Source organism: Diadema antillarum, unplaced genomic scaffold (genome assembly GCF_040938485.1).
Source record: "Diadema antillarum isolate AM-2024a unplaced genomic scaffold, OU_Dant_1.0 seq00000778_RagTag, whole genome shotgun sequence".
NCBI lineage: Eukaryota > Metazoa > Echinodermata > Echinoidea > Diadematoida > Diadematidae > Diadema > Diadema antillarum.
Genome location: NW_027271666.1, coordinates 1,674,897 through 1,688,120, shown reverse-complemented (window position 1 = coordinate 1,688,120; position 13,224 = coordinate 1,674,897). Strand labels below are relative to the sequence as shown.

Below are 13,224 nucleotides of genomic sequence, written 5' to 3'. Positions count from 1 at the left end.
ATAAAAGATGTTATGATAGCAATTCTTGTAGAATGGTAACTTCCTGTAGCAGCACACAGTCAGGAAGCAGGATTCTTGTCATTACTATGGCACTTGTCATTGCAGCAAGAGTCGCGATCGTAGCAACTTTTCATGAAATAGAACTCATTCAGGCACAGGCTTCATGGCAGGATTTGTAAAAGGCACGTAACGGTGCAGGAACCAAAAAATCCTTGCATAATGTGCAAAAAACAAAGAAAGAAAGAAAAGAAAGTGATCCATAATATACAAATGCTACAAATTTTAAATGTACATTGTATACTTATGTTGCATTGCGGTGGCAAAAATTAAAGAGTGTTGATTAATGCAATAACATGGTAAAGTTGTGTTGCAGTTGTTATGAATACTGTAAAACAATATTTTCGCAACGTGAAATTTTAGCGAATTGGAGCCAATGGCCCTTTTCTTGGCATGAAATTTTCGCGAGTTGCCTCTAACATTCAATGCATATACATGTAGTGTAAACAAGAACTTTTGTGTACATTTTAATTTCGCGAATCTTGGCTCTTGTGAAATTGAAGTGCACGCACACATTCCTTGGTTTACAGTATGCAAAATGTCACATGAGCTGAAGAGAGTTTTGGAAATTGGTGAAGTACGCAAATTTACATTAAATAATGCTCAACTCTGCAAATCCACCTAAGACTTGAATCACTTCATCTGCAGTGGTCATCCATGGATGGGTGAGATAGTGACCATGTGACGAATGACCATCTGGCCCGTAACACAGTGTGTCCAGAAGACAGCGCTGCACACTGACACTGGTCCGACGGTCCCTGACCGGTGAAAATCACTGTCGGACAAGTAACTTTCTCAGGATTGGACAGGCATGATACTAATTCTGTAGATTTAAATCTGATTTCAGATTTTTTTTCTCAAGTTTACACACATTTTGCTTTTTCCATGTATCAGAATCACCTGAATATGTCGATTTACAATTTTTTCAACAAACCTCAATATCATCCCTGATTGGACCAGTATGAAATGGAAAAATTGGGTATAAAATGGAAAAATTTGGTACCTACTGGTCCAACAGACAGGTCAGCCTAGTAGAGAAAATGGGTCAGTGTGCAGCCTTGCAAAAGAAGAAATCATGCATTGTACATTATTCATCTTGTGATTTTCCCAGTTGCGAATGGTGTTGATTATGAATAAAAACGCATCATCACAATCTCTTTCCACTCCCTCAGCCTCCGAAACCAAAGTCACCAGCCAAGGGGAAGGGGAAGGGGAAGCTGAGCAAAGCGGAGAAGGAGAGACTGAAGAAAGAGGAGGAGGCACAGAAGCTCAAGGAGGAAGGTAGGTGCCGTCCTTTTGTGATGTCAGCTCCCTGTCTGTTTTTTGTTGTTTGTGTGTTTGTTTGTTCATGTTTTTATTGGCACAATGCTTAAACAGGGACACCACCCCCCCCCCCCCCCCCCCCCAAAAAAAAGAGGTCCTAAAATCATGACAATTACCTTATATTAAATTCCTTACTATTTCAGGGTATAAAAACAGAAATATTCAGATTTGGGATCTGCAAAATCAATGAAAAGTGAAAGTTTGAGGAAAATCAGACAATCAATGCGAAAGTTGTGAATTTTTAAAATTTTGGTGTTGTAATGACTGGTTAAGGAGACTACATGTACACTTTACTAGAGTTTATGACGTCATGTGTTGACAGCAATATAAAGAAAATAAAAGAAGAATTTCACAAAAATTCATTTTTTAATGAAAATTACACATTCCATCAACCTCGTATGTTAAAGGGATGGTACAGTATTGGTGAAGATGAGAATTGGGCTTTTAACTTTTTGCGAGATACCAAGAAAACACTCATGAAATAGTACAGAGCATACCATTTAAAGAGGAATTCAAAGTTTATTTGATGAAAAACGTGTTTGGCATGACTGAAACATCCAAAAACAAAGTAAAACAAAATGATTGTAAAAAAGTGTGGGTCCCACACTTATTAGAACCGCTCTGTTTTGGATATCTCAGCCATTTCAAACAATTTTCATCAAATAAACATTGAATTCCTCATGGAATTACATGCTCTTTCATATTTCAGAAGAGGATTCTCATTATCTCACCAAAAAATGTTAGAAACCTGAAATTAGGTCTCAACCAAAACTATACGATCCATTTAACCCTAAAAAGACTGGGGGGGGGGGGGGGGGGGGGGGGGGCCTAAAAGGCCCCCCCCTCTACATTTCGCGCGATTACTCTGCAACACGCAATGCTCTCGCCACGATGCTCTATGACTTTTTTCTTTCGAGTTTCCCGCACATTTTGACACCAAATTTGTGACGCCCGGGGGTACGGTTCTGAAGTTACATAACTTTTTGTACATGCACGTGAGGCCGAAAATGGCTCAAAAATGTGATTTTGTGTACAAAGTCAATGCAAATTGAGTGTTTTCACATGGTTCATATAAATATGCTTATTTCTACTCTCAATGGCTAAAATTAATTTGTTTTAGGAGTATTATGCTTCAAAAAGTGTCTGCCACAAATTTTGTTAAAAAAACAACAAAAACAAAAGCTCAAAAAACAAAGAAATACATAAGAAATTCATGAAACAATAAAATAAATAAGAAATTGATTTTGATACCGAATTTTTTTTCACGCACATTTGCTAAGAATGCCACAAAGAATAATTAGACCAAAAATGAGCACTTCTGGAGCTTTATTTACTAATTTAGATCAAAGAGTCTGATTTCTCGCATATATTGGCATAATTAATCAAAATAATATAAAAGAAGACTATTTCGGAAAATTTAAATATACGATCTTGTAGATTACATCGCACACTACCTTTGTGCAAATTTCCGCGGCGATCGCGCGATCCACGGCCGAGATCTTAAGGGGGGGCCCTTTAGGCCCCCCCCCCCCCCCCCCGCCCAGTCTTTCGAGCTACCAAAATAGCCCAGTCTTTTTAGGGTTAAGGGTAATATCATTCCCCCTGCATTCCGAAAGAGGTTTAGTAGTCAAGTGCTCTGTCATTGAGCTAAAAAAAAGTAAAAGTATGTTGAATTTTCTTTGTTTTCTTTGTATTGTTCACACGTGATGATTTTCACACATGAGCTGAAGTAGTCTCCTTATCCAGTTATTACAACACCAAAACTTTAAAGATTCATACCACTTTAGCATCGATTGTCCGATTTTCCTCAAACTTTCACTGATGTGTTATGATAGTGTTGCTGCTTTCACTCAATCCACATTGCTCTTTGGGTTTTGGTTTCCTAAGAATGCTGTACTCGACTTTAAAAAAATATATATAATTATGTACATGCCATGACGGAGAGAGATGGAGAAAGGGATCGGGGTAGAGGGGGGGGGGGGGGGGGGGGGGGTGGAGAAAGGGAGAGATCATAGATGGATACATGTAGATCTATACCTGCATGCCAGAAAGAATATGGAAGTAATTGCTCCTGAACTACCCCCACCCTCCCACACAAACACACACATACATACTGTACATGTATGTTCTCTACCACACCTAAGCTATCATGTGGACGGCAGAACAAATTGAATCATAGTTACACATCTTGCAAATTATATCTAATGGAATGATGGATACTGCCCTTACGCTAATCATACAGTATAATTTACCTGAAGGACATCAGAACTTGCTTTGCAGTACATGTATCAATGACTTGAATCTGGAACGTTTCTGTGATACAGTTGAGACTACAGTATTCAACCAGCTTTTAATAGCAGGCTATTAAAGCTAGTTTATTGGACGATGTGTTTAAAGAAATTAAAGAGTTTACATGTCTGCTGACTACTTTCATAAATTCAAAAGAATTCTCATTAGAATAATTGTATAGTATTGATATTCTGTGTCATGTGTACAAGATATCCACATACGTCCGGATATTCCCAAAGATAATTCTCTGCAGTATCTTTCCCATATTGTCCTGTGGTCATGGGCCCTATAAATTTTAATAGAAAAGTACCCACTTTTGTTTATTTGTGAGACTATAATTTTTTTTTTTTTTTGATTCTGGAGGAAGCTTTGGGATTTCAGGGCTCGACACTAACGGTGGCCTGGGGCCACCAAAAATGAAAGTCGGGCCACCAAATTTCAAAAAGGGCAAATTTGGTGCCCAAAATCAAAACCAAAATTTTTTGAAAAGTATGTCAATAAATTCGTAACTTTTTGCGCCGGAAATTAGCAGTTAAATTTGTTCAAAGGATGGATGAAAAGGACTGAATGAATGCCTGAGAGTGAGTGTTGCAAGTTTGTTGAAGTTTATTTATGAGTAGTTATGTCCAACTTCTAATTCTTACTATCATAAATCTTAAATATTTGACTCATTAAAAAAAAAAAGGACTTTAATGTTATTTATTGGTTTTTTTTTTCGGGACACCAAATTTTTCTCTCGGGCCACCAAAAATTTGAAATTTAGGATTTTGGTGGCCCCATCGGGCCACCAAACAAAAAAGTTAGTGTCGAGCCATGTCTATTTCCTGTGAAAAGCAAATCAAAGTCTCCCTGATGTTGAATCTCTTGTCTTTTGAGATACATGTATAAAAAACACAAGGATATCCCCTATCACATGTTAGACCCCCCCCCCCCCCCCCCCCCCCCACACACACACACACAATTTTGATGTGTGAATGTTGGCAGCCCTGGTGTCTGGAGAGTGTTATGCCATGAACTGCCGTATTTTCTGGTGGAAATTTTCTTGTTAGTGCTCATGTGACAGTGTGTGTTGTATCTACAGTGTACATTGTTGTACTTTCATGTTCCATACTTTACTTCTTGGTATCCTACCTCAAGCCCCAGTGATGCAAGGTATTAAACCCATTGAGGACGGGGTGAGTTTGCTACAACACGCATTTCCCATAGACCCCTGCCCGAGTATAGTCGGGACTCTTCCTCAACAGGTTAACTCGATACATGATAACTCGGCTTGTGCACTTCAGCTGTGTAGTATGAATGCATGGATGGTCCTGTGAATAAAACGTTTCCTTTTGTTGGCCATTTTAGTATTGTGTGTGCATTTCCACTGTGTGAGTAACTGGGAGATATTCCCAATGTGGAGAGTGGACAGGACATGAGATAATTGCACAAATTATGGCTATCACGGATACAATGCTTTGCTCACTCATTACGGCACTTTGTCATGAGTGGCAGCTCTGGCTAGCAGGTAGAGTTATCACAGGAAGTCAAGTTCTAGGCCATAATGGCGAGGTATGGACATTGATCTGATAAGGGACATCCCCCCTGAGTCTGCTTTACCAGCCAGCGTGGACCATACACCAGCCCTCAACCTGTGAAGTATGGGGACAATTAACAGATCATTGAAATAGGACGTAGCCTCATTAGAAACACTGAGCAACCCATTGTGAAGTTTGGAGCCAATGATAGTCAACTTTCCCCTGTCGAATCACCACCCCCAACCTTACTCCACCCCCCCCCCCCCCACCCTGAAGTCCCTGTGCCTGCCTGTCATTGTGACTAAGACCCGTTCTGATTGGTCGGTGAAGTTAGCACTTCCTGTGCCTGAAATCTTCACAGGTGGCTTTATAAAGAGACTGTTCGATGCCGGAGTTTAGCAACATGCTCTGGAGCCAGTCTCTGAATCACGTCGTGAATCACGGCTCCTGCCTCGTGTCCTCTTCGATTCGTTCTGGACCTGTCCGCTCGCCTCGCCGCGGGCCGTGTGAGTTGTACTTATGGGACTCGTTTTGGGCGGTGGCTGCCAGTTGACGCAGCCTGTCTCCTCTGGAAAGCAGCTCCCGGGGATGTACCTTCCCCGTTGCCAGAACTTGTGAACTCAACTTGGCATGGGCCTAAATATCTGCGAAGGTGCCTTTGCTGTTAGGAAGCGCATGCTGCGTGCTTCTTTTGTGTGCTTGGCTGGAATGAGGTATGTTCCCTTTGTTTTTGGCAACTTCAACTAACCAATCTTTAGATATGAAACATTTATCAGTAAATTCTCATCTCTGCTATTGACTATCTCTTTACAGCTCTCTTTTAATATTGTCTCGCTATGTGGTTGTGCTAGTGTATTGAGTAGCTTAATTTTTCAACACTATACTGCATTCTGAAAAATTGTGTTCACTATAGAGTAACTGTACGTTGCGCCAGCACAATTTCTCTTTCCTGGGTGATTTGCACACATTGTGTGTGGTAACAGATGGAGCGGCAGTCTTGGGGCAGATCAGCCTGTAAATGAATACCGACTTCAAACGAATACTAGTAGTGTAGCGTTGTTGTTTGCCATGCAGCCGTATTAACTTTGCGCAGCTGCTGTGAGTGAGGCATTTAGATGGTGGTTTCAATAGCTTGTAGCTATACCTGCTGATGTGGAAACTGAACTTGATATTGTTTGCATAATTATGGAAGCTTCGATGTTCTGTAGCTGTTGGGATCAAAATCTTAGATTAAGCAGGGAGTGAATTCGATGCAGGAATTTGCCCCACGCACAACTCACAAACTTTTGTGTATTACAACAAGAACTTGCCTGCAAATCACAGATGATTTAAAACCCAATGGAATCCCATTTTCTGTGCTCAATTTTTCACTTGTAATTCAAAGTTGATGCTTGTGGCAGCTTTTTGGTAAAAGTGATGCCCAATTACTGATGAGATTTTTGCAGAGAATTTTGACACTTCTAGTATTAACAGGGGCAATGCTGGTGGAATTGTCGAATGAAGCATTTGTCTTTCTGTGGGAAATGACAAAAGATACATGTATTTTTGTCCTGTCCTGTCTTTCTGTCAGTGCAAATGTTTTCGGAAGCATTATATAGACTCTGTTTTTTACATGATTGGCTGGTCTAAGGTGAATATTACTGGCAAGTAATTCCTCCCACTTTTGATTGATGTCTTGAGAGTATGAGCAGCTTTTCCTTTTATTTTTAAGCACAACCCTCAATCAGAGCACTTTTTGATTAATGGATAATATGCTGTATGACACTTTGACAGATTAATAGACTCAGATAGGCTAGCTACTGCAGTTGTGGATGTGGCTGGCATACAAGTGTTAGTGTTCAATATTGCTGTAAGCTGCAGGTTAGTGCAACTTCCTCCAGAAATACTGAAACAATGATCAATCGGTTGCACAATGAATTTGGTTCGGAAGCAGCCTTTCCTAGTCCCTTTCCGGGTGGAGGAAAGCTCAGGTCATCAGTGTGTCACTGTCTTCCAAATATGCACACAGCTTGTTATTACACCTGCAGATAGTCGTCTGTGTTGAGATGAGAACGTCCTGAGAACCTCTAGAGAGTGAAGAGCCACTGTAGTCCTCTATCACTACATTCATCCTCCCATTAATCTGTGTTGGCTTGAGGTTATGTAGAGAGAGATTATAGAAAACTCACCCTCCCAAAGCATAGTCCGGACCCATAAATATTCTCTTATATTTTTATTTATTTATTTATTTTTTTTTTTTCATTGATTAGGTTTAAACAGGTTTTTAAGGAACAGTTCGCTATTTCACTTGTCCACTTGATATATGATGCATACGTACAGTGTACAGTGCTTTCACACCAAATTTGTATTCACATATTTTTCGACTGGAGCATGGTATTGGCTTTCTGCTTGGCCTACTGAGTGAAAGGACCAAGTAAAATATGTAATGATATACCTTATTCAGTTTTCTTTTCTTTTTTTTTGGGGGGGGGGGTGGAGTATGGACTGGACTTTAAATGGGAGAATGATTGCACACTATGTGGACCCTCATTGTAATGGCAGTGTGGTCTTGAGGCTGTAATGGGAAAACCTTGCTCGGACAGCCAGCGCAAACCACAGTCATGATTGCTTTAGCAGGAAATAGAGATTAAGGCTAGGGGTTGGCCTTTGTCTATTCACACATACCTGTGGAGTTGTGCAGTGGTGGGCCTTTGTTCTGGTGCCCCGAGTGCCAATGTATGGGCTGGTGCATGTTCCGCACTGAAAGGAACTGGGCAACTTCCCGCCAGTGCCAGACGGAGCAGTGCATCGAAGGAGAGAGCATCCATGTGTGGGTGCCAAGAGAAAGAGAGAGTGCTGAAGTGAAAACGACTTCAGAGAAGTCCCGTCACCGCTCCAAGTCACAAGCATAATTAATTGGAATGGGGGCACACACATTTAAGAGGGAGCAGCATTTTGTTTTCTTCATACCAGCACAATCATGCGTAGATTTTGTGGAAGGATCATTTTGATGCCATCAAGCAAATGGTTGTCCAGGCCATATCGGTATGTATCAAACTGCTAACCGTTTCTGTTTTCGGTTCCGTCCGTATACTCAGAATTAGCTGTACTCCATGGTGTATGATATTTGCTCTTTTGATTTCTGTAATTTTGCATGGCCTTTTCATCCGCTATGATTAGTCGGTTGAAGATTGTTAAAAAGGGAATGATATGATTTTTCTTCTTTGGATGACAGTACAATATAGGTCGCAGTAGTTGGTGGCAGCATTGGTGGTTACAGTGGCTGGGCATGTGACCTTTGTTACAAGGAATACCATGCTAAAATTAGTGTCATACATGTCTTGATGGCCATTCTTATTCCTGTCTGCAGTCTACAACTGATAAGAAGTCGTTATTGGTACTGCAGTAAAACTCTTCTCTGAATTCTTGTAATTTAAAAGAACAAAAATATTAAGCTCTTGTGAGGGATCAAACTGTGTGATCTCGGTAGATATTAAAATATTGGCTGTTTCTTGAAAGAAGGGCAGATGTATAAACCAATATAAACTGATACCACACATGGATGTGGTAAATGTATGTGTGCAGTGTGATAGGTGGAGCGTGTGTAGTGATGTAGCCATCTGTGCCCCGTACAGGTTAAGAGTTCGCACTGGGGACAGTGACGGGACATATGGTATTTTCAGCGTCCTTGAGCCATTCTTTGGGCATTTGAGGATGTATCTGTACATGCATTTATATTCCAGTGGTCTTTTCTGCAAAGATGTAGTGTGTGTAATCATCTGACAGGCATATGTAGTGTACAAGTGTATACTGAGCAGAAAGAATGTGAATAGGCCTGATGTGTTTGATTTATAGCTTTATTTTTGAAAGTGGCTCTTTAATTTTGTTTTGTTTCAAGTACATGTACACATATGGGATAAACTGGTAACACTGTGTACCTTGACTTTTTTTTTCCTTCTATAGGTTAATTGGTTGTCAGTGTAACAATATCTGTCAGTAGCCATTGTTTAGAATCTAAACTGAGCAAGCCCACACCTCTTGACACATGGCAGGAGTTTAGCCTTGATCCAAGGCCTTTGATGTATTATTCATTGTCGACCAAATTGGGTGCATTTCCTTTGCTGAAACAATGTAACAATGCAACAGTCTGTTCCACATTGTTAGTGACTGTATCAGCATGTGTGTGCAGCAAATGTGTGAATGCATTGTATGTATGCATAGGCCCCTGTGGTAAATTAACAACTGTTTGCCATAGTGTCTAAAATGTAGAGCCTTTATAAACTTGCTGTGTGTGTCTGGTGAATTTTCGTGGTCTCTGTTTTCCATATATGCTTTTAAAACATAGATTCCCACTTTTGTATGTAACCTCTTCCAAGCAGCACTGGCTGTATTCAAACCAATCACTATTAGTATTAAAGGCAGACAGAGTCAACCAAGGCACATAGTATTGCAAAATCTGTGTTGATTTATCAGTTTATGTGACATGCGCACATTTCCCAGGAAATCATATTAGCAAAAAGTAAAAACACGAGAAAAAAAGGAGGAAACTGTCTAAGGTATTACAGAAAGTTTTAAAAAAAAGTGTAGTTAATTCATGAGCGATATGCTCAAACATGGAAGACGTTATTCTAAAGCCACATTAGGCAGGCCACAAATTGACACGAAGTACTGGAGAGTTCCATGTTCTATCTTTGCTGATGATAAGCTCAAGTACCAAACCACACATGCCCCTACATTTCAATCGGGTCGTTACGTAACCAGCTAATCAGTGCTTGCCGACCAGCAAAATCATTTTGTACTGGACAGGGCTTGATTACAGCTGTAGCTGTACACTCTGCATACAGCCCAAGTGTGCTTGCATGCCATCAATTTGTCACAATTGGTGCTGGGTATGGCTGGGCTGCCTCCAACCCCAACTTCATACACTTATGAATTTGTGCATTCTTGGAAGTCTTGCCTCGTGGAGCAGGTATTTTGTATTTCCTGTGTGTTTGTGTTTCATCTTCAGCTGCTATTTGCAAGTCAGAAATATTTGCCTGTGCTGATTACATGTATGTAGTGGAAGAGGCAGTTCACAAAAATATGCTGAGTATTTTCTCCGTTTGTCTTCGTACATGCCATGGTATAGAGAGAAGAAGAAAAAAAAATGACTCTAGAATATGATCCCAGATAAACATGTGCACTGTACGAAGCTGCTTGGCTGGCAGATAAATGGTGTATGTAGGATTCCAACAGTACTTTTCATTGGTGCTGCAAACTCAAGCAGACTTGTGGAATGAGCTGATGTCCTCTTGACGGGAGTGCTCGGCTTTAAAGTGCAAGATTGAAGTGCTGGTCAGGCTCATTACGAGGATTTTTGAAGGTGTACCCAGTTGAAGAACTTTGATTTTTAAGGGCAAAACTTGATTAATAGCATATTCAAACACAGCTAGGCAATTGGTAAATGTGTGTAATCAGGCATAATAAGATGAGGACAATTTTCTGAAAATATGTGTCTTTGGAATGCTGTGGTTGTTATTCCAGGCAATCAGTGAGAGGACACCTGATTGTTTGTTCTCTGTCACATGACTGTGATAAGGCTTGCATGATACAAATTCAAATAAGTTACAGGTTGGATGGTTTGATCACCATATCAAACTTAATGGTATTTCAGTGAGCTGTAAAAGTTAGAAGTTGCTAAGCAAGTGCTTCTTCTGAGTGTGAAATTTATTGACTTGTGGCGTTAATGTGGGAAGAGGGGAAACCCCGAAAAGAAAAAAAGACTCCAGAGCACTGGATAAAATGTGTCCCTGATACCATCCAGATACTATATCCAGATAGCCTGGATGAACACTAGATTCTGTTGCTCTGTTAAAAATCTGAATCACAATTCTGATCATAAAGTCAAGTGCAGTGCTGTAAAAATACAGCATTATGGAAAGGTGGATTTCTCCTATTAAAGCTATTGTTTCTCCTTCAGTGGAGAGTTCCTGCACAGAGTTCATATCACCGGCTCTTAGTTTCTTGTCGACAGAGACTTCTCAGTGAGTTTTGGTTGTGTGGGTGGCGCTTTTGGAATGTCCAGAGTCAACAAACACTGAACCTTGTCTGGGCAGCAGAATCGACCCAGGGATGACATGCCGATGACATTCTTAGGGACACTTGTGTGTGACAGGCCGGTCTACAATTAGTATGTCACGATATATATATTTATATAGCTGTATTTATATGTAGTATTTTTCCCCGGACATGTAGATTGGTGTAGTGTAGCATTCCAAAATCTTGAAAGGAAAAGACTTCATAGTGGCAAGGGAATGATGGGCCACAATAGAATGATAGGGACTGATGGATACAGCACAGTGCACACCAAATACTGCTGCCAGACATTTGGGCCCAAGTTTGTTCTCAAACCTCACTAAGTGTACGACGACTGGTCTCTTTGCTGTGCAGTACACGATAATAAATAACACGATATAAAAACTTGACATGTGTGCCACAGTTAAAGGATACAAACTATCTAATGCTGTGTGTACGTTCAAACAATTTGTAGCAGCAGGATATTGTAGTCATATTTGATGCAGCGTTTTTGTCTGCGCATTGCAAATGTAAACCAGAGACAGAGAGATGGAACAAAGATAGAAAGAGGGGAGGGGGAAGGAAATCTCATAGCCTTTGCTTCCAAACGTGACTCATTCTAGAGAGGGAGGTAGTGTTAAAAGTACAGGAAACTAACTCATCTTTGTTCTAGCTCTGGTGCTTAGTCGGGCCTGATTTTTTTTTTTTTTTTTGTTCCCTTCCCCCTCTTTTTTTCTCTTTCACCAAAAACCATAATTGTGCATTTCCTGATCATGAGTTAGGATACAAGGAAAAGGTTCATTAGCCCACGATGAACAAGCATTTGCTCATGCTCATTCAAGGATATTTCTCCCTCCACACCCCCCCCCTCGCCGCTACCCCCACCCCTACCCCTCCTTCCCCTTCCCCACACAAAGTAGGTCCCTTTTGTAATGTGATGCAAGACACTGAGCAGTGAACTATATGCATAACTTTTTGTTTGTTTGCTTGTTTGTTTGTGTCATATCACCATATCACACTCCTGAAAATCTTAAGCACCTTATAGGACTGGTTGATTGAACATTTTGGCTGGTGCTGCCATGTGGATGCTCCTAATTAATGCTTCTAGTGCTGGCTAGGTTTCCATGAGTTTGCTCACAGAGAAAGGCATGTTTAACATCCAAACCTTCATATGCTGTGTCGAAAAAAGGTATTGCAGGATTTCTTGATGCGGATACAGCTGTTAGCCATGTCTGCAATGGCAGTCTGCATATCATCTAGATCGTTCCTCGTATGGAACAGTGTGACTTGATTATTAAAGAATCCAACTGTTATTATCATAAAGCAATGCATACGATATAGCAGCTTTGGAGTAGTTTTCAGTAGGTGGTGCAAACCAGTTTTAAGATGTAGGCTCCTTTAGGAATTCTGTAGCGATGACATTTTATAACATTAAATAGAGCATTATGTGAAGTGTTTGCAGATGAAATTTACACAGGTAACGTGAGAATGTATTGGGCAGTGGTTTGTTCGTGTTATCTTATATCATTATTTGGTCTTTGCAGGAACACCAGAGGCATGCTGCTCAGCTGGCTGAACTTGCATCCATTTTGGAAGGGAATTACACTGCCCTCGCTAACCTTGACAATGCCAGGAGGTCAAAGGCCAAGGTATGTACAGAGAGGTCAAAGGTCACGTCAGCTTATTAGTCGTTTCCCCTTCTGTTATACTATCAGAGAAGGGTGCATTATGGAATGGAAGTCTTCCAAGCCGGAAATCCTTTACGCTAAGGATTCCCTCTTTACTAGGCTTAGATACAAGTCAATGCCCATTGCATCATTGCCCTGTAGCTTTAGTCCAAAATCATCCCAACGCAAGGATATCAGAAAGATAGTGAATACATGATCGTGCAACTGTTTGACCCTAGCTTCTGTACTACAACTAAACCAAACCCAAGCAAGGCAAGCCTAATGACACTGAATAGACTCAATATGGCCGCACTCTTTGCATCAAAAGGACAGCAATG

General features: G+C 40.6%; 1 protein-coding gene across 1 annotated transcript in view; it reads left to right on the top strand.

Moving 5' to 3' along the window:
• The first annotated feature begins 595 nt into the window (after positions 1 to 595).
• LOC139739005 (dynein axonemal intermediate chain 7 homolog) overlaps positions 596 to 13,224 on the top strand; it is a 34,849-nt gene continuing 22,220 nt past the window's right edge. Inside the window, exons 1-4 of the mRNA XM_071649622.1 lie at positions 596 to 634; positions 1,230 to 1,338; positions 4,807 to 4,844; positions 12,764 to 12,868. Of these exons, the coding sequence (XP_071505723.1) occupies positions 596 to 634; positions 1,230 to 1,338; positions 4,807 to 4,844; positions 12,764 to 12,868 (291 nt within the window). The remainder of the gene's footprint in view (positions 635 to 1,229; positions 1,339 to 4,806; positions 4,845 to 12,763; positions 12,869 to 13,224) is intronic.